General features: G+C 37.6%; 1 protein-coding gene across 6 annotated transcripts in view; it reads right to left on the bottom strand.

The window, feature by feature from the left end:
* Nucleotides 1-319: 319 nt before the first annotated feature.
* Nucleotides 320-22,064, bottom strand: part of MAPK10 (mitogen-activated protein kinase 10) — a 162,715-nt gene continuing 140,970 nt past the window's right edge. For 5 of the 6 annotated variants that reach the window (XM_043969846.1, XM_043969848.1, XM_043969845.1 and 2 more), the window contains 3 exons: nt 18,405-18,468; nt 14,526-14,603; nt 320-1,224 (listed from right to left, as the gene is read on the bottom strand). In XM_043969846.1, coding sequence (XP_043825781.1) covers nt 1,082-1,224; nt 14,526-14,603; nt 18,405-18,468 — 285 coding nt within the window. In that variant the 3' untranslated portion in view covers nt 320-1,081. Of the gene's footprint in view, nt 1,230-14,525; nt 14,604-18,404; nt 18,469-22,064 lie in introns of all 6 variants that reach the window. The other variant, XM_043969850.1, reaches the window with a different exon arrangement.

Below are 22,064 nucleotides of genomic sequence, written 5' to 3'. Positions count from 1 at the left end.
GTGAACTTCCTATAGATGAAGTACCATGAAGACCCATCTTCTTTGATCGATGGAGTGTGGCTGCCAACATGTGTACACTGATGATCCCAATTCAACAATAGTTTCCTGAAACACACATAAGCCAGGAGATAAAAAATGTGCTCTCATCGGTCCTACTTGAGAGAGGCTCATCCCTTGGGATGCAGACCTCTCCCCTACATGAGGAAGACCTTGGCTTCTCTCTATGGTGCTTGCACACCTTTCCAGCCTGGTCCAGTTTCACACCTCCATGACATTGCTCCCCCTATAAAACGACATCACATATATCCTCTCTACAAACTGGTATACAGATAACATTTTAATCAGCTCGAATTTGGATGCTACATTATCTTCAAGTATCTGAGAGTGCTCACTCACAAATTTTCCCCCTTTTTACAAAGCTTCTTATAAGACATACAACTTAATTAACAAACTAAACAGCTTATATGCTGGCAAGATATTACAGATGGGTTTATGTCATAGTAAGAGTTCACATGAAATGGACCACTGAGTAACACAGTTATGTACTGTATCTGAGCAGCACTAAAGACACTATATCATCTCTATGGAAATGCCGTGCTGTGTGTAGAGAGACACATGTGGATCTGTATCTACATCCATCTGACTAGGCCAAAAGGAGCAGGTAGATGCAAGATAGAGACACATGCAGGGGCCATTGCACACCTTGCCATGCCGGTGAGAGGGTGGGCGCAGGTTGCTGGTTTGGTAGCCATTCATGTATACTTTATGGGAAAAGGCTTCTTTAATTGTGTGTGTGTGTGTGTGTGTGTGTGTGTGTGTGTATTTTGTTTTCTGCAGTAAGCATCACTGGAAGAAGAAGAAGAAGAAGAAAGCAGAGCAATTATAAGTTAAATATACACTTGGGTTGAGTTGCAATACATAACTCTGCAGAAGAAGCAAGCTGAAAGATTGGTCTCAATTTTAGATTCTGTTCTCTTCCTTCCCATTTTCTCTTCATTAGCACATCCCACACGCACGGTTGTGCATCTTTCCAGTCTCCTCATCTTCTGAAGAACGCTGGGTTTCGCAGGCAGGCGGCTAGTCACCTGCAACAACCAAGTGGTCCTGCCGAGGTCTCCAAGCTACTGTCAGTGTCAGATGCCAGGGTCTGGTCAGTGGACATGGAGGAGATGTCGTTGACAGAAGAGGATGGAGGGAGGCTCTCGCTGCTGTTCACTGCTGCACCTGTGCTAAGAAAATGAACACAAACATGACTAAATCTGCAATCCCAAGAATTCTCACTAGACTAAACTCAAAGACATTTTTGTTGGCCAAGACTCGGGCATAGATACTACTATATACATGAGAAAACTAGCCTTCAGTGAGAAGTGATTATTAACATAACGATGACTAATATAATAAAATATCTTTTTGACCAGACTAGTGATTACATTGAGGTAGGATATCTGCTTGCTACCAGTGAAAATCAACATCAGGTCTGTAATTGATGGTCTTAGAAATTTGCTCAAGACAATGAGATGTCATTTGCAATGCTTGGGTCACACAACCATCATGTTATCGCTGGGACTTGAACGCAGGTTTCATTCACCTCCCGAAGCTAGGTAAGTATCCACTATGCCATAATACCTATCTGAAATAATAACAGCTGACATTTCTAAAACATTTTCAGGTATAGCAATTGATTCAAATTTCCCACATCATAAGAAATCTCAAAATCAATTCCAAAATCCTGAGGAAGAAACAAGCATTTCTCCAAGTGGAATTCATGGGAATTCTTCCATTTTACTTCATCTCAATTAGGTCTAAAAATTTCTGCAACACTTTCCTAAATCCTGGGTTTCTTTCTTTTGTGTATTGCCCTGGTTTGAGTGGAAAAACCACTAGTTATATGTTCTTATTATCGGGGAATCACAATTGAGTTCCATTTTAAAATTTTTTACCCTTTTAGGGCAGCTAGGTGGCGCAGTGGATAAAGAATTGGTCCTGGATTCAGGAGGACCTGAGTTCAAATGCGACCTCAGACACTTGACACTTACTAGCTGTGTGACCCTGGGCAAGTCACTTAACCCTCATTGCCCTGCCCCCCCCAAAAAAATAAATCTTTACCCTTTAGAGCATCTTCATATACCTCTCATTGGCTTCTAAATGAACTTTACGTTCATTCAAACTGTAATGGTACAATCAGTCTCTACCTTCCTCCAATTATCTTTCTCCTTTTTCCCACCAACTCAAGTCAAAGCTTGAAAAGCACTGGGTTGAACCTCATCATGGCCTAATTAACTCTTCCACTTTCTTTCCAATACTGCTACATGCTCAATCCTGAATTTCTATGCTTCTAAATCATGTCCAAATAAATCTTCAGAACTAGATTCCTTTCTCTCCATTGGACCTCTATTTTGTATACTTAGCACACTTCTTTTATGCATCTCAAATTCACTGAAAACTTGTCACTGATCAGAACTGAAAGACTTACAGATAATTTCTCATTGTGCCAAGTAAAATGCTTCTAATTTCTTTTCTTACTTTAAAACTTTGAATCGCATGGTCTATTTTAATTCTTTTCGAATGATTTTGCTTTCAATTTCACCAGGCAATTACAGGCTACTAAATCATTCACAGAAGATAAATAAATAGTATGGTAAAATACTCTCCTAAAATGAAATTTTGTTCGTTTACAAATTATTTACAATTTTATTTTAACAACCTCTTTCTTTCCAAGCTTGAGAGAAGAATTAATATCTATACTAGGCAATTCTTCAACACTCTCTGGTCTTCAAACTGAAAAATAGCTTCCTTATAATTTCTGTTTTCCTTTGCTTTTGCAATTAGTGGAGACAACACTTTTAAACTGGCTTTCATTCTGTTTAGTGCCTGAGCATTCTTTCACAAAGGCAATAAAATCTTTCGCTCCTCAGAGAAGGGAGAGAGTGATAGAAGGGTCTGGGTCAGTTTTGCATTAAAATTCCACAGAGTCCCTACTTTTAACAACCCTATACTGCCCCCAAATATGCACTAGGACATTTCAGCACATTTAAACCACAGTCCCGTCACACAGGGTGGGCCAAAAGTCACAAAAGGTTTTCAATATTTAATAATTCCTTTATTTTTGTATCTAATTTACAATACCACAGCATCATATACAGTATATATAGGAAATAAATTTATATCATGTGTGAAAAATTAAATCTTGTTAATGGTGTAAAAGAAAAAATAATTTTCAAGTTATTAAAACATCATGACTTTAGGGGCAGCTAGGTGGCACAGTGGATAAAGCACTGGCCCTGGATTCAAGAGGATCTGAGTTTGAATTTGACTTCAGACACTTGACACTTACTAGCTGTGTGACCCTGGGAAAGTCACTTAACCCTCATTGCCCTCCCCTCCACACACATACATACGCAAAAAAAAACAACAACATCATGACTTTTGACCCACCTTGTATTTTTTCTGAAATACACTTTAAACATATTATACTTCAGTCACAAAATTTAGTCTCTCTTTAGTTTGCAATGCCAAAAATTTCTTCTCATGGGGAAAGGAATTCCTTTTCTCTTCTTCTTCTTCTTCTTCTTCTTCTTCTTCTTCTTCTTCTTCTTCTTCTTCTTCTTCTTCTTCTTCTTCTTCTCCTTCTTCTTCTTCTTCTTCCTCTTCTCTCTCTCTCTCTCTCTCTCTCTCTCTCTCTCTCTCTCTCTCTCTCTCTCTCTCTCTCCTTCCCTTCCTCACTCTCCCCAATTTAGTCAGAATTAGGAATATAGAGCTGAGACAATCTGCTTTGGAAGCTTTCAGCTAAAAAAGTCCCCACCCTACCCCCTGTCTTTTTCACCCTTCTTCCTTTGGCTGATCATATCACAGGAAAAAAATCAGCTGGATTTACCAGGATACAGAATACAGGCCATGCTGCCAGGATATACTCTACATTACATAAAACAAACATAAACTAAACCCTGATTATTTTCTCTAAAGTCTCAGAGCATAAGATCTTTTACCATTGTTTTAGAGTCTTTTCAAAGGGAGTTTCTGAAGAAAGGAAAATATCCAAGTAGGAGGTAATACTGGGCTAGGGTAGCTTTGTAGGTTTCCCATCTGGTCCAGGTTATCCACAGGCTAGACTGTGGATATCTACTGGTCACTATCTACAGTGGCCATATTATAGAAGTACAGATAGTAGGATTTGTTGTATCAAGGGACCTGGGTTATCCTCAGAGTAGGTCAGGAACCATTGACTGTCAGGGACTCTTACTGCAAGGAGAGCTATAAATAAGTTTCTTTCATGTCTTTACAAGTATTTTCTCTCAAGATACAGTTGAGCTTACACACTCGCTCATGCAATCACTGGCTATTATTCACACACTCTAGCAACCCAACCAAATGACTTGTTAATTTTACTGAGAAAAGATTTTCCTTAACATCAAGGAGTGTGAATTTCATGCTAGTTCTAGCTCTGGTGTTTACCAGACCAAAAAAAAAAAAGTCTTCCTCCCATTGGGGCACAAAGTTCCTGCATCAGAATACCCTTGTGTTCTATCGTCCCCCAAAAGAAATCTTGGAAAGTAGGTTTGGCTGCCTAAATTGGTAGTACTAACCTTGGTAAATTGTTAATGACTAAATCAATCCCTGCAAAGAAGTGTCCTTTCTGTAAAGCTATATCCTTCAAACAACTAAATCATCACTCTTTTAAACCTCTTTATATATGTTTTACTCTCATCTATTTCAGACAAAAGAAATTTTGGGGAAATAGCTCTTACTGCTGACTGAGTTGGAGGAGGAAACCAAACACTTTGAGAGGCTATTAATATGGATAAATCTTTTACCATATGCACACTCTAGCTGTTCCAGGTATCTATCATTCCACTAACTCAGAGGGAATCACAGTCACCCACATATGACACCAAATTGTCAGGGAATTCTTTCAACCAAGAGGAATGAGTTCTCTTGCGCAAAGTCTACCCATTAACAGGGGTCTAGTGACAGTGGGTCAAAGACAGAAGGCCAAACTGAAGGCAAAAACAATTTGTTTTTTTAGCATGTTAAGGTAGGCTACTCTCAATAAATAGCAGCTTCAGGTTCTCAGCATATAGAATTGGTTTTAAGAACCTTTCAGGCTTCCTTGGAATATCCAGCCAACCATTAGCATTTTGTGACAAGCTAGGATATGTAAGTAAAGCATTTCACAGAAGAGGGAGGAATAAACAAAGAAAGGAAATCAGCAAAGGAAGAAAAAGGGAGCATTTGGAATGTAGCTGACAGGATTTTTCATAAGAAAACATCCATGTTCAAGGGCAGAAGACAAGGAGAAGTGTCCAAATACTTGAAAGAAGTTTAAAAGAATTCTTTTAGTTAAAACTTCTAGGACTCTTATCCAAGGACAACAAATACTTGTTAAAACAGTAGAAGGGACTGTGTACTTTACCAAGTCCTTGCATAGCTTGTTTCTCTTTTAATAGGAATTGGGACTTTCTAATGTAAGGCCACCAGGTGGTTGATAGATTAGTCCAACAAGATGCTGCAAAATAATTGTTTCCTCCCCATACCTTATTATTCCCATGCCTTCCCACCTATAAAAAAAGAAATGCATATCCTATGAAATGACATACCAAGAATGGGTAAAAGAAAAGAGAACACTTGTTAATTATTTGTAGACTTTTGTCTAGACAGACTTGCCCAAGAACCCTCTATTCCAAATTTAGCATTATTATTGATTTACCACCTGGCTTTAAAAAATTCTCATCCTATTAATCTGTAAAATGAAGAGCTCTATAGAACACAGAAATCTGAATATTTGCAAATAACTTTGAGAACCTCAAGGAAATGATTAACAAAAATGTGACCAAATATGGTTATTACCTTATGGAAGAAGAGAGAATGGGAACATTCAATAGAAAATATTTAAGTTCATAACAAGAGGCAATAACCCATATGGCCCTGCTAAAGTAGATTTGAGGCCTTAGAAGGGGTTCTCAAAAGAGCCAGACCAGCGAATGATGCAAGAGTTCTTTATTTAGCACAGTTAAGTCACACAAGTGAAGGTGAGAGAATTCAGGAGACCTGTAGGAGTGAGATCACAGAAATGAGGAGACAGAAGTCATGCTGCTTCCAGACCTCTGTTGTCTTCTTCCTTCCATAAAGTTTTGCAAATGAAGCTGAATCCTAAATTGGCGTTGCCCTTGGCTGCCATGTCTTGCTAATCAGCCAAGATCTTGCAAATCTGGTGACTAAGACAATTTCTAAAGTCCTTTTGGCTTCCTTGTTGTCAAGACTATATTAGTCCAATTTCTCTAAGAAGTGGCAATACCATAATCAATGTCTTTATTTTTTCCATTTCCCTTTTTTTTTTGAGTTGACATCTCATCTCATTGGTTTCTATAAGTATTGAATGCAATGACTTCCTACTTTGCCCTTTCTTCTAACTTTTGACCTTGCTCTAATTAAGTCCAGTTAACACTAATTTAATGGTCTAAACTGCACACAGAAATTGGGTTCTGGAATACATAAGTCATCAACTAGTTCTACTCTATCAGTTGAGACAGAGCCAATTTCACTTTTTAGTGTGATTTTTGTTCTTTAATGTGTTCATTCTGTTCCTTCATTCTTCTTCTCGCAGAAAATATTCATTATTTACAGGCCCATGTCTTCTGAGGCCTTTGGTCTCTTCAATTTCTTTACCTTAAATTATATTTTCTAAGATGGTTTACCCTGCCTTATATTCCCACCTTTGGCCCTGAAGTCACCAAATAGGCAAGGATAGGTGGTGTCCACTTAGTTTGGAAGATCTGATCAAATTCTTCCAAGAATTTCTCTCCTTTCTCTTCTGTACATGTTGGCACAAAATCTGAAAATATTTTCAAACTGATCGATTTGTTTCCTAACGTATTTCATCTTCAGAACAAGTCCTATGAAATAATATTTCTTGTTGCCACAATAAAACCAGCCTATCCATTCATTTTTGCCTCTCTTAGAATGTATGTTTTGTCCCACCATTTAGCAGAAAATTCTTTATATCTTCTGATACAATTTATAATAGGAAATTCAAAAGGCAGATAGCTGTATTTGATCTAATATGTGATTCTTAGAACCATCTGCACCCCTTTCTCCATATTCTGCTCCAGTGGCTGAAGAAATCAATTTCATTGTTTTCCATATCCAAAAAAATTCATTATCTCATGGTCAACTTTCTTCCTTTTTATTTTCCTTTTTTTGGGGGGGGGCGGGGGTGAGGCAATTGGGGTTAAGTGACTTACCCTGGGTCACACAGCTAGTAAGTGTCAAGTGTCTGAGGTTGGATTTGAACTCAGGTCCTCCTGACTCCAGGGCCAGTGCTCTATCCACTCTGCCACCCAGCTGCCCCATGGTCAACTTTCTTATGACAAGCTTCTCTTTATTTACAAGGTTGATCCCTGAATAATAAATGTCTTCTATCACTGGATCTGTACTTGAAATTTTTCCCATTTGTCAGAACCCTCCAGCATCTGCACTCTGCTGGTACAGCTTTTAAGAACCTATGATTAGGGCAGCTAGGTGGTGCAGTGGATAGAGTACCGGCCCTGGAGTCAGGAGTACCTGAGTTCAAATCTGGCCTCAGACACTTAACACTTACTAGCTGTGTGACCCTGGGCAAGTCACTTAACCCCAATTGCCTCACTGAAAAAAAAAAAGAACATATGATTACCTCCATGCCACAACCAGACATCAGAATAGGATTTCAGATGACGTCTATTTAAAATGTGTCAAAACAGGATTTTAAAAAATTGCTTTAATAGAAACAATACTGAAGGTTAGTACGAGTGTCTATACTGGCTTAATATTTGTATTTAGATTAATGAACATATTAACACTTTTTCATTTACTAAGTCTATTAGTTTCAGTTACCTCAGAATTCTTTGTCCATTCTCATTCATTTTACTTTTATAATCAATGTGTGTCATTCTTCCTCTTCTATTTTTTCTCTTCAAATTTTTTCATAAAAGTCTTTCCAGATTTCTTTGTATTTCTTACATGCAATCTCATTGCATTATGGTGGTCCATTATACTAATGTGACATGATTATCTTGGATCATTGTATTGCTGAAAATAGTTGTCATTCACAGTTTTTCATCAAACAATATTGCTGTCACTGTGCATAATGTTTTCTTCATTCTGCTCGCTTCACTATACATCAATTCATACAAATCTTTCCAGGCCTTTCGGATATCATCCTGCTTGTCATTTCTTATAGCACAATAATGTTCTATCACCATCATATACTATAGCTTGTTTAGTCATTCCCCAATTGATGGACATTCCTTTGATTTCCAATTCTTAGACACTATAAAAATAGCTACTAGAAAATTTTGTACAAATAAGTCTTTTTTTCTTTTTTTGTGATGAATGTGACACTATTGGATCTTTCCCCTATTATTGGAAATTAGGGACACTGCCAGTTTTGTATAATTACATGTGACACTATTAAAAATCATTGAACAGACACACCTCTTCTTTTTTTATTTTTGATGAAAAATATTTAGGGTTTATTCCCATCAATTATTTTTGCAAATTTTGTTGCACACTGCTAGACTGCTGGAGGCAATGTAATCCAGTAGAAAGATTTCTGCCATATCTTTATTGTCAAGTAATTTTTTTCAAAAGGGCAATTTTGAAAAAAAAAAGGTTTTCAGCCTAATTTTTTAAGTAGTAGTAATTCATACCATAGGGCATTTGGCCCTAAATTTTCTCTTTAGCTTTTCTAATCTCAGTGGTTTTCTTTCAGTATTTTTATATCTTTCATTTTGTGGAAATATAAAGACTAGTTTAGCTAAGTATGCTACCTGATACTGACATGAAAATATTGTTGAATTTTATTGTTGTGCTATATGTTTATGAGCAAGTTTTTAATGCCCTCTATATGTATTTTTTCTGCTATATGTTGGTTAAAAAAGTCATTGGTACCATTTTCATTACAGAATATTACTTGTTATGACTGTGCTTTCAATAAACAGGTCAAGAACATGCTCTGGGACTGGTAAAAAACCCAGATTTTACCAACCCAATATGGCTACAGATTTCACCTTCAAGTATGACACATGTTTACAAAACCATTACAAATTCATACTTCACATTTGGTGAATTATAAAAAGTTCCCTCAAGTCTTTGGAACTTATTTGTATTGACTCTCTATATCTAGAAAGAGTTAGAAAGAAAGAAATAATTTATTAATGGTGATTAACCTTTTTTAAAAATTTAATTTAATTTTTATTTTTTGGTGGGGCAATGAGGGTTAAGTGACTTGCCCAGGGTCACACAGCTAGAACATGTCATGGGTCTGAGGTCGAATTTGAACTCAGGTCCTCCTGAATCCAGGGCCGGTGCTCTATCCACTGTGCCATCTAGCTTCCCCCTGACTGACCATTTTTAAAAAGCCTTGAACTACTCTTTACCATGCACAAGAAAACCAACATCCTAAACATTTCAACTGGCTGTCATTAAACATTCTGGGACCTCTCAGACCAACACTTTTTGTTCTGCTCGCTGGATTTGAATGTGTCACTTCTAGTATATACATACAGTTTCACCAGGGATCATGCTAAAGGCTTTAAACCATACTTGCTTATGTTTAGCCAAGAACTAAAGACATATTTTGGAATTTCAGATGAAGCAACTACTCAAGAGGTACATCTCTAAGTTGAGAGAACAGCTAAAAGAGGCCTACCAACAAATCCTAGTTTCAGTACAGAAAAGCTCTAGGAGAAGCAAAAGATAATAGGATTCAAATGCATAATATTAAACCCTTCAAGAAGTAGATAGGAGTTCTATTGAGAAACCTGTGCATTAAAGAGACTCACAAGTTAGCTGAGAGATGGAAGCTAACCCATACAATGTTGTTCAGAGACTGGGCAACTTGGCTGGTTAGCAAACAGCGCAGGTGAATGGAGGAGGCTTTACATATACTATTCAATACAACCACCCATAGGACAGTTAGTTGGGTCTTCCAAAGAGCAAGTGAAGAGAAAGGATAGACTTTCACCTCACTGAACTCTGAGCAAAAGAGACTGTCCCTCAGTTGTACAAAGATACTGAACCAAGGAAAGTGAGGTCTCAGTTGATGAAAGGTATGGGACTTATTATAAGACAAGAGGATTGAACCAGCAATTTTTTTGCTTTGTTGTTTACGACTTATTGCTGTGTATTATGGATATGCATATACTTTATGCATAAAGTTACTACAAAGCATTTGCCCCACCAAGTTCACTTCCACAAATATAGTATAGCTGATAGAGAGAATCACTTCCTTGGTGACAAGACATGGTGTCTCAGCTACGAGAATAATCACTGCTGGGTTAGATCCCAAAGGATTCCACATTCCACAGCCCTACTCTTGCTCCCTAGGGAATGAGGTGATAGAGGAGAGAGTGTGCCCTGGGGTGTAGGAAGGAATGCTTTATAATTTCTGTTCCTACTTTATTTTTTCAGCAAATATACCTTTGTAAAAACTAATTGATACTAGGGGCAGCTAGGTGGTGCAGTGGATAGAGCACTGGCCCTGGAGTCAGGAGTACCTAAGTTCAAGTCTGGACTCAGACACTTAACACTTACTATCTGTGTGGCCCTGGGCAAGTCACTTAACCCCAATTGCCTCACTTAAAAAACAAACAAAATAATTGATGCTAATTGGTAAAATAATAGAGGGACATTAATCACTGGATCAGTGATTAATCACTAGGATGTAGGGATAATATTAACCTGTACTAGTTAAATGATAGTGAAGAAATAACCAACAAATGATAGTAGGTAAAACACACTGGAATGGGAGATTGAGCATTAGAAAGATATTCTCAGTTCTTTAAGGTTACCCTCAAAACCCAGGGGAAGAGCAGTAGCCTGCTCTGAGGGCCCAACTTTCAAGTTCAGAGAGTGATAAAGTCTCCCTGATGGTCTAAATAGGCTGTGCTAAATTCAGAGGCTCCTAAATTCAAGTGATTAGGCAAGAGATTCCAGAGAGAGAGAGATTTCCTCAACAAAGAGTTCCGTAGAAAAAGAAGAGAACCCCCAACATGAATTCTATAGCTACAGAGTACCAGAGTCACATGATGGAGGACAGGACATCTGGACTTGGCCAACCCCTGACACTGCCATGAGTTACTTACAAGGTGAATAAGAGTATTTGCTCAGTAGTCCTCCAACGTGTCCTTCTTTACCTTCTGGGTAAACTCTAATGAGGTATTTGAGGCATTTATATTACTGCATTTGTTCATAGGGTTCTGTGAATCCTCGGCATCTTACACATTTTCTGTGGTGTTCTACATTGGATGCCCGTATTGTACACTGAGTACTAGAAGGAGAGTTGGAGACTTATCCACATTTAGGAAAACCTACACAGGGCCTGGGCAGCTAGGTGGCTCAGTGGATAGAGCACTGGCCCTGGATTCAGGAGGACCTGAGTTCAAATCCAGCCTCAGACACTTAACACTTACAAGCTGTGTGACCCTGGGCAAATCACTTAACTCTCATTGCCCCGCGGGGGAAAAAAAAAGAACAAAGTAACATACTACTTAAGTTTCTGAGATGAAAATTCATAATTATGTTGAAAAAAATCCATTGTTTCAGGAAGAAATAAATTACTTGAGTTATTTTGAAATAAGTGATTCCAGTTGAATAAATTTGATTAAGACAGTGAAATAAAAAGGGTATGAGCAAAAAAGGAACAAATGTCTTGTATTTTTAAGTGAGCATTTTTTTTCCATTTTAGGTGAAATGCTGTTAAAAACAAATTCTCTTTCTGTAATGTGAAATGCCATGGATAATCACTGTAAATCAATTCAGAAAACAAGTAGCTATGCTGTCATTTATAAGGAAATCATCATGCGAGTGAAGTCTGATAGTGAGAGAAGCACAATTTATTTAGATTGACTTTTTTTTTTCAGAATATACAGTCATTTTATCCATAAATCTCAAAACCAACTACTATTCTGCAGAGGTACATTCATTGTTTTCTAGTCACATTTTAAAATCAAAGCCCAAATCCAGGTATAACCACCATGTCATCTAGAAACAGTGTCACCTAGAAACAATGCTTAACTAGATTAACATCTCTCTGTTATCAGAGAAGCAGAACGGAGTAGAAAGAAAATTAGTTTGGGGGTCAGAAGACATGAATTCAAATGTTGGCACTTTCATTTACTACCCACAGACAAGTAATTTCTCTTCTCTGGTTCTCCCTTTCCTCATTTGTAAAAAAATGGTGTTTATTGAGAATGAAAAGAACAGAAGTTTAGGGTTAAATCGAGAATTAATGATCTGGACTTAGAGGACTTGGGTTGACAGTATTGGAAAAGTCACATAACGATCCTGGGCTGAATTTAGCTTTTCTGTTCAAAGAGATGGCTGGTACTAGATGGCTTCTGAGGACACTTCTAGCTCCGAAACTATGATCCTATGAGTCTGGAGTCAGAGAATCTCTGTTTGAATCCTGTCTCTGACATGACCTGTATGACTGGGCCAATTACTGACGTGTCTCTGCTCATCTGTTTCCTCAAATGCAAAAGCAGGGGGTTGACTTGATGTCCTCCGAGGTTTCTTTCAGCCTATGATCCATGATCATCTGTAGTCTCCCTTCTAAGTCGAAAATCCAAGGATTCTAAAGTTTTGTCTTTGACTGTCATTATTCCCTGTTATGGGGCAGCTAGGTGGTGCAGTGGATAAAGCACCGGCCCTGGAGTCAGGAGTACCTGAGTTCAAATCCAGCCTCAGACACTTAACACTTACTAGCTGTGCGACCCTGGGCAAGTCACTTAACCCCAATTGCCTTACCGAAAATAAAAACAAAAAACATTATTCCCTGTTATAATCTGGGAAATGGACATTCTTGATCTTGATCTTTCCCATGTGGATGATCAGGCCAGATTTTCCCCAAGTGCTTAGAGAGATCTTCCAGGAGGCCGTGTGTAACATCTGTGAAGGAGACCATCTAGAGACCCTCCCCCACACAAGGACTCCCTCTTCAGCTTGGCTTCTTGTCACATGGCGGTAAACATGTCTGGGGAGCATGCATCTCCCTCCTTATGCCCCAACATTTCATGGCTGCCATAAGAACACTCACTTTAAAAAAGCAGTAACTTGAGGAAACATTTGGCCATCCATCCAACACATATTATAGCATAGGACATAAAAGTAGCAGGGAGGAGGGGTTGGTCCTTCCTCCCCATAGCTGATATCATCATATAAAGTGAGGGACAGATAACAGAACTAAAGAGGCATCAGTATGCTAATGAAGTAAAAAGGTTTATCTATATCCTGCCATAACTTGATGAAGTATGAAGGAGTTCTGTGATTGACTTGGAAGCATGGCTGACTAAAGATTGGCCTTGCCCTTGAAGGCCTTTCCAGAAGCTAAGCCTATTAAACCCTAGAAACAATTCAAAAGTTAGAGAGAGTTTGAGACACGATTGAGATACATACAACAAGGAGAAGGAAGACACATTGAGGAAGAGTTCCAGGTGAGATGTAGCTTCCAGGAGTATGACTTCTGGTAGAAAGAAAACAGCTGACTATGGATTAAAAAGAGAACTAAGGGGCAGCTAGGTGGCGCAGTGGATAAAGCACTGGCCCTGGAGTCAGGAGGACCTGAGTTCAAATCCAGCCTCAAACACTTAACACTTACTAGCTGTGTGACCCTGGGCAAGTCACTTAACCCTCATTGACCTGCTGGGAAAAAAAAAAAAAAGAACTAGCTCTGGAAATCAGTAGTCAAAGCTATGGCTATGGAGAGGCACAGACCCATCTACCCCAACTCGTGGAAAACAGCATGAGGACTCACTAAGAAAAGATATTGGAGCCCTGTAGATATTAGGGAATGTTCAGTCACATATATTCCCCACATATGTGTTCCAATATCACCATACTGTGAGTTTATGAATGTTTATTCTATGGGTGTTGTATTTTGGGAAAAGGATTTCCCAGATTATTTGGGAAGGGAAAGTGTGGAAATGGGATATTTTGTAGTTACTATTGTTACTATTCCCTTTGAGTAAATGCTTTTGCTTAAAAAAAAAAAAAGTGTGTGTACTGGCAAAAAAATAAGCTCACTAGAAGGGGCTTATGAGCAATTTTAGGAGTACAGACCCACCTACTTAAACTAGGTAGTAGTCACCCCTCTGGAGTCCTAAACCTACAAACTAAAGATGAATGGGGGAGGTAGTTCGGAGACATTGTTACATAAATAGTCATAGCACAATTATATTATAATTATATATAAAATACACATTCTATATATCACAAGTAATATATATAATATATATAACATGATTTTAGAGAGGTAGTAGGTGACCTTGAAAGGGTTAAAATGACTATTCAAATTACTGGGTTGTGTGTTTGTTTTTTTTAAAACATTATAACCCAATAAAAAAACCCTAAACATCCCAATTAAAATAGTCATGAGGGCATTGTCATCCTGAGTCCAGTTAGTTAAAGTGCTATCAATCCTGCTTTTCACAAGTGCTCACTGGCCAATGGCAGACAACATACAAAACAATTAATTATACACTGGGCCTGAGTACCTGAAGGAGAAGGTTGTCCTTTTACAACTCCATTTTTAATCTTTTCTTCAGAATTCATTACTTCCTTATAGATCAGTTCTGTAAGAAATAAATGTCAAGGTGATTGCTCTTGGGTTCAGCCTTCAGAGAAATTTCATCATTCAATGACAAATGACATTTTTTGATGGGATGGGGTAAAATGAAAACTGACAAGCATTTCTTTTTGTACTCTTTCATTACTTTCTTCCTATACCCACCCTGCTGATGTTATTTATTCAACATTAACTCATTCAGCCAACTTATTCATTCAATTATTATTTATAAAGTCTATTATTGCAAGGCACTTAACCTGGTGATTTATATTATTAATACAAATATTGATAATAATGATTAAGACATTAATAATTAAGATATTAAGCATTTGGCTATGATCCCTGACCTCAAAGGAGCTTACAGGGAGGAGAAAGAAGACAAATACACAAATAATACTTTATTATTTCTTCAGTACCAATACTTCCACTTTTTCATGTCCTCTCATCCTGAGTAAATATTAATTTACATAAATCTCCATATTTTCACAAAAATACTCCACAGAGAAGAGGAAGACTGTGATGCGTCTTTGAAAGCAAGAAGAGATTACATATATTGGGTGTATCAGGGAATATCTCATGAAGATAGAAACATATTATCTGTCCCATGGAGGCTGTAGAGAATTGGACAAGATGACCTCTGAGTTGTTTTTTTTTTTTTCAAATTCTAGGATTCTGTGATTAGCAACTGCAAATATTGCAGCAACTGTGGATATTGGTATAGGGAGGAAAGGTTTCAATATCCATGAGGCTTCCCAAATTCCATCTGTGACCTCAACCCCTCTTTATCTCAATAAGTCAATCAACAAATCTCTAGCTGCCCACAGAACTCCTCCATTTATGTCTTGACAATACTTGAAACAAAAACTTAATGTCCAAATTGATACCAAATTTGCCCATTATTGCAAACCATTGCTTCTCTCCCTATGTCTTCTGTCTAATTATTCACCTAGTCTTGCCAATTCTACATTTCCATATTCAGCTGTTTATAGATCATCTCATTTCTAATTTCTTCCAGTTCATCCTAAATTCATATGCTAAGATAGTCTTTCAAATAGTAAAAGAACATACATACTATTTCTTTCCTGAGAGTTCATCTGTAAGAGAGACAGGATGGGGAGTTTCTCAGAGTTCAATACTAAGCTACAAGTCTGGATGGACCAATTTGGACCCAGGTTTCATCAGCAGGCTCTCATTTTTTAGCAATCTGACTAGCCAAAAGAGACTTCTTCAAATTCTCTTTTGCCCTTAGTAAACAAACACAGATGAGCTTCTTCTCTGCCTGCCCATCAGACGCTACTTTTTTTTTTTTAAGTGAGGCAATTGGGGTTAAGTGACTTGCCTAAGGTCACACAGCTAGTAAGTGTTAAGTGTCTGAGGCTGAATTTGAACTCAGGTACTCCTGACTCCAGGGCTGGTGCTCTATCCACTGCGCCACCTAGCTGCCCCCAGACACTACTTTTTTTGAGAAGACAAAGATAAAGTCATCTCTCTTGGACCTAACAGCATAACTTAAGGGGAGGCATTGTTCAATGAGATGGACTTCTCAGGAATACCAATACTAAACAGACTTCTTTGCTATAGATTTCTACTTTGCAACAAATATGTCTATGGAGGAACCTATATATATCTCATCAAATCAAATATAAACACTTCAGTTTTTTTAGTTACATTTAATTGATTCATCATATCCATGCAGCTGCATTTTTCTATAGGTCCTGGGCAACAGTGTTTAACAGAAAATAGAAGATATTTACATACTAAGAACTTTTAAGAACTCATAAGGTGGGGGCAGCTAGATGGCGCAGTGGTTAAAGCACCGGCCCTGGATTCAGTAGTACCTGAGTTCAAATCCGGCCTCAGACACTTAACACTTACTAGCTGTGTGACCCTGGGCAAGTCACTTAACCCCAATTGCCTCACCAAAAAAAAAAAAAGAACTCATAAGGTGCTTAACTCATTCATGACTATGTAGTCATCAATCCATTAACCATTCCTACCAAATCAATAATGTTTGATATGGGTAATCAAAAATTTGAGCTAAATTTTTTATTAAAATGTGCTAATTCAGGGCAGCTAGGTGGTGCAGTGGATAGAGCACTGGCCCTGGAGTCAGGAGTACCTGAGTTCAAATCCAGCCTCAGACACTTAACAGTTACTAGCTGTGTGACCCTGGGCAAGTCACTTAACCCCAATTGCCTCACTAAAAATAAAAAAAAAAATTTTTTAAATGTGCTAATTCTCACTCTGTCTGGGCTCTTTCCATATACCACATTCTATTCAGACGCTAGATGCATTTTTGTGTGTGTGTTGATAAAAGTAGTTTTAATCTAAGATTTCTCCTCAAAATGAATTTCTCCACCACATATCACTTTTGATTACATGTGCATAAAAACTCCTCCATCTGGCATTTAACACTCTTTACAATCTGGCCCTTTCCTACCTTTTTTTTTTTTTTTAAGCCAGCATAAAGCATTTTATAGCAATAATAAAACTTGAAACTCAAATGTGGGTGGTGGCACTTTCTCTTACCAAATCACTACACAGGATAGCAAAAGAGGACTAAAGTAGGAGAAAAGAGAGGTGAGGGTGGAGGAAGAAATATCAGCAGCTAGAGAGTTGAACGTCAAACACAGGAGATGTTGAAAGCTATGATGACCAGCATCAGATTCTTGTTTAATTGTTTTCTATTTATTTATTATGTATAGAACACAAGACTGGCTGTGATGATGACTAGACTTTAATTGTGTTGAGAATTTCTACAAAGAGCACCTTCAATTTAACAGTCAATTCAAGTTCTTAGAATTTAGGTAGTTGTTGAGTTTTGATGGGTCCTGGAGATTGAAACAGTTCTCCAAATCCATTAGTAAACCACAATCTGCAAAAGAAAAACCCACAAGATATCATTCCATTGCCTAACTCCATGCTTTTTTATTGGCTGTACCCTTGCCTGGAGTGTCTTCCTTGTCTCTGGCTCCTGGTTCCTTTAAGACTCAGCTCAGTCGGGGCAGCTAGGTGGCTCAGTGGATAGAGCACCGGCCCTGGAGTCAGGAGGACCTGAGTTCAAATCCGATCTCAGACACTTAACACTTACTAGCTGTGTGACCCTGGGCAAGTCACTTAACCCCAATTGCCTCACTAAAAAAACTAAAAAAAAAAAAAGACTCAGCTTAGTCTTCTTAAGAGACCTTTCCTGTCCCCAGATCTATGCTGCATATGTGTACCTAGTTGTTTTCATGTTATATCCCCATTGCATTGTAAGCTTCTCATGGGCTGCAACCTTATTTTGTATCCCCAGCACTTAGCACAGTTCCTGGAAGACAGTAGTAAATGCTGGTTGACTAGCAACGGACTGACCTTGCCTGGCTTGCATTCCTTTGGCATCCCTACTTCAAAGAAACCTTAGCTTCCTTCAAAGCTCAGGTCAATCCTTGACCCCTTCTAAAATAGCTTGTCTTTATTTATCTGTTTTCAGCTTGTACCACCTAATCAAGTATAAACTCCTCAAGGGAAGGGTCTGTTATTTATTTTGTCACAGTGCCTTGCATATAGTAGGTAATTAATAAATATTTGCTTCCTTTTGTTGTATCTTGTTCTGGAGAAGGGCAGCATTAATAATAGAATGTAAGGATTGTTGAAGATTTAAAGAATATTAGATTGGATATTATTGGATAATTTCAATGCTAATTACTGTTACATTAAGTAGGAGATGTTTCAATGTATCTTCTGAGTTTTTAGACATGTCACATTCTTATTCTTAATGAAAGAACAACAAAAAAAGACTTTTACTTTACTTTCTCAATATGTTTACCTTTCCATTCTTCAATGGTATGTTCTCTTTCATCCAGCTGTTTATCATATATCTGTGGAGGAGGCTATGGAATAGAAACAAATATAAGTATTTTTCCTATTAACAACAATATGCACATATGACATAAAATAGTGTGCAATATCGGAGGATTTTCCCATTTATTTGCATACCGTGGTACAGAATAGAATGAATATATTGTGGACACTGATGCCTACAGGTCAATTCAGAACCTGGAATTTCACTTAGAGTCAAGTTGTGAAATAACTTAAAGACAGAACAAAGATTTACTTAATCCTGCCCTAGAGTAATTAGGGTAGAGGTCAGAAAGGAAAAGAAATAGGGCTAAGGATTATCACACAAAATTAACAGGTGGGGGATGGACAGAAGGCACTCAGCCTTCTGTCTAGACATTTTCCCCAAAATGTAAACTTAGGAAGAATCCTTGGTTGAATGAAACACTTGGCTCCTCAGCTGAGTCCTTACTTAGCTTATTATTAGTCAATGATCTTTAATGCTTAAATATTAAATGGGAGGCAATGAGAGATAATGGATAGGGAACTGTCCTTTTTAAGGAAGACCCGGGTTCTAGTCCTACTTCTGCTGTTACTTTAAGCAAGTCAGTTGACTTCCCATTTCCCTAAACAATTAAAACTACAAGTCTATATTGGTAGACTGTTTCTTCATGAAGAAGGCCCCTAGCCCAGTGAAATCACATATTGTGACCCCCCTCCCACCAAAATATAAAATTTCAGAACTGGATATAATCTCAGACATTATTTTCAAAAGTGTGACTATTATATAATATGGTATTCAATGCTTTTCCTCAAATTTAGAGCAGAGCTTCTTAAATTTTTTTCCACTTGAGACCCTTTTTAGCATGAGAAATTTTTACACAATCCCAGGTATACAGTTATATAAAAGAAGTACACATAAACTTTTACTATTACCAATTTTTTTCCAAACCCCCACATGGAGGTCACAACCCACAATATAAGAAGCTTTGCTTTAGAGCATAAAAATATCTGACCAGTCTTTCAAGAAGTACCTTTCCACAAATTTGAGAAATATGCATCACTCTAAAAGAGTAAGATGCAATTTGCTAATTCATAGGACACTCAAAGCTAGTCTCAACTGGCATAAGGAGGCACTCATATTGGACTGAATTCAAAGCAATATGCTCAGGTTATAAGAAATTTATAGAACTCAGGACTTGACAAAAACTCCTATGTAAACCAGAAAGTAGTCTGCAGAAACTAGGCATAGACCAACATTTTACAGAATTTAATAAGATAAGCTCAAAATGGGTGCATGATTTAGGCATAAAGGGTGATATCATATGCAAATTAGTGTAGCATGAAAGAAATTATCTGTCATATATCTGGATAGGGGTTAGAATTCATGACCAAGCAAAGGATAGAAAGGTTCAAAGGAGGTAAAATGGAAAATTTTGACTACATAGAGGTGAAAAAATTTTGCACAAACAAAACTGATGCAGCTAAAATAAGAAGAGAAGCACTAAACTAAGAAAACGTCTTTGTGTCAAATTTCCCTGATAAAAGTCTTATTTCTCAAATATATAGGGAACAAAGCCAAATTGATAAGGATAAAGTAATTCCCCAATTTATAAATGGTCAAGGGATATGAACAGGCAGTCTTCAGAGGAATAAGTCAAAGCTATCAATGATCATATAAAATGCTCTATATAACTTAGTAATTAGAAAAATATAAATTAAAATAACTCTGGGGTACCACCTCATGCCCATCAAATTTGCTAAGATGACAGAAAAGGAAAATGAAAAACACCGGAGATATGGAAAAATAGGTAAAATAATGCAATGCTGGTAGAGTTGTAGATTCACCCATTCTGGAAAGCTTTTAAATTTTGCATATCCTTTGACTCAGTAATACTACTACAACTATGATAAATTATGTTGCAGTCCACAATATAAAAAAAAAGAAAAGGATTCATATGTTCAAGAATATTTATAGTAGCGCTTTTTGTGTTAGCAAAGAATTGGAAATGAAGGGGATGCCCAACAATTGGGGAATGGCTAAACGAATTATGATATATGGTAAAAGAATATGGGACAGTTTCCAAAAATTCTGGAAAGACTTATGTAAATTGTTGCAAAATGAAGTGAGCAGAACCAAGACATCATACACAGTAACAGCAATATTTTAAAGATAATCAACTGTGAAGGACTTTAACTCAGATCAACAAAACGACCATCCAAGTGAATAAAAGAAAAGCATCCCTCTCTCTTCAACATTCACAGAAGGTGTACAGAAAAGTAAACACAGCAGATGAGTATGGTTTTGTTTTGTTAGTCTTTTTGGTAGGGAAAAAAGAAGGAAAAAAGGTACTGATTAGGGAAGCAATGAGGAGGAAAAGGGAGGAGCTTTTTATCTTTCATAATTTGGGTGCACTAAAATAGGAATACACAAACATGAGAGTCACTGTAGGGGAGAAACCAGGCATTAAGAGTGGAAATTAGCCTAGTTGAAATAGGCAAGATACCCTGAGATACACACAGGAGGCAGCCTGTACCAGACAAGTCAAGCTACCACCATAACCTTGATCACGACCTCCTTTCATACCCCAATGGAGATGGTCCAGGACCCTCAACTCAAGAGCCTTGGGAATAGCAATGACCAGGCAGTGAAGACATCACTGAAAGGAGAAATTACTATGGAGGAAGCTACCTTTCTTACTACTTCCATCACCAACTATTAACTAACTGCCATTATAGGCAGCTAAGCCCAAGAGACCTGGGAATGGCAGCACTATAACTCCCTCTAGCATCCCATCAACCACTGGTTCTCTTTCTAGCCCAACACTCTTCCCATCATCTTGTGAAACAAACACTCTGTGGCCGGGCAACTGATTTTATGGCTTCAGTAGCCATAGAAAATCCTTGCTTCCAAAATCCTTGGCATGGTCAAATGCTTTAACATCAGAAATTTATATGACTTAATGAGTAGAAATGAAAATAAAGATGAAGTAAGAATAACCTTCTGCTTTGCTGCTATACTTTTAAATTTGATTTCCTATCTTCCTTATATCCTTTGCTATATACTGTCTTCCCCATTAGTCAGGTAAGCTCCTTGAGAGTAGGGTCTATCTTAATTTTCTGTTTATATCCCTAGGGATTAGCACAGCGCTTTGCACATAGTAAGTGCTTAATAAATACTTTTTTATTCACTCATTCATCTAATGAACCTCACTCATTTAAACTGGACAAAGGATATAAATATTCACACACCAAGACACAAAGAGTTTGGGGCATTAATTTCAGAAGCTAAATAAGTAGGAATAGGAAAATGGGAAAGAAGAGTTTAAGAGAATTTAGTAAGATGATCTGCTGTGAATGACTTGGTTATTTTCAGCAATGCAATGATCCAAGACAACTCTGAAGGTCTTATGAAAAATGTAATCCATCTACAGAGAGCGAACTGACGGTATCTGAATACAGATTGAAGCATAATTTTTTTGGGTAGTTCCTTTATCTGAAGTTTTGTTTTTGTCTGTTTTCTTTCACAACCTTGCTAATGTGGAAATGTTTTGCATGCCTGCTCATGTATAGCTTATAATAAATTGCTTGAATTGGGGGGGGGGGCGGAGGAAGAGAATTTGGAAGACAAAGTTTTGTTGTTTTTTAG

This window comes from Dromiciops gliroides, chromosome 6 (assembly GCF_019393635.1).
Source record: "Dromiciops gliroides isolate mDroGli1 chromosome 6, mDroGli1.pri, whole genome shotgun sequence".
Lineage (NCBI taxonomy): Eukaryota > Metazoa > Chordata > Mammalia > Microbiotheria > Microbiotheriidae > Dromiciops > Dromiciops gliroides.
Note: the sequence above shows the minus strand (reverse complement) of the source record. Positions and strands in the feature narration are given on the sequence as shown.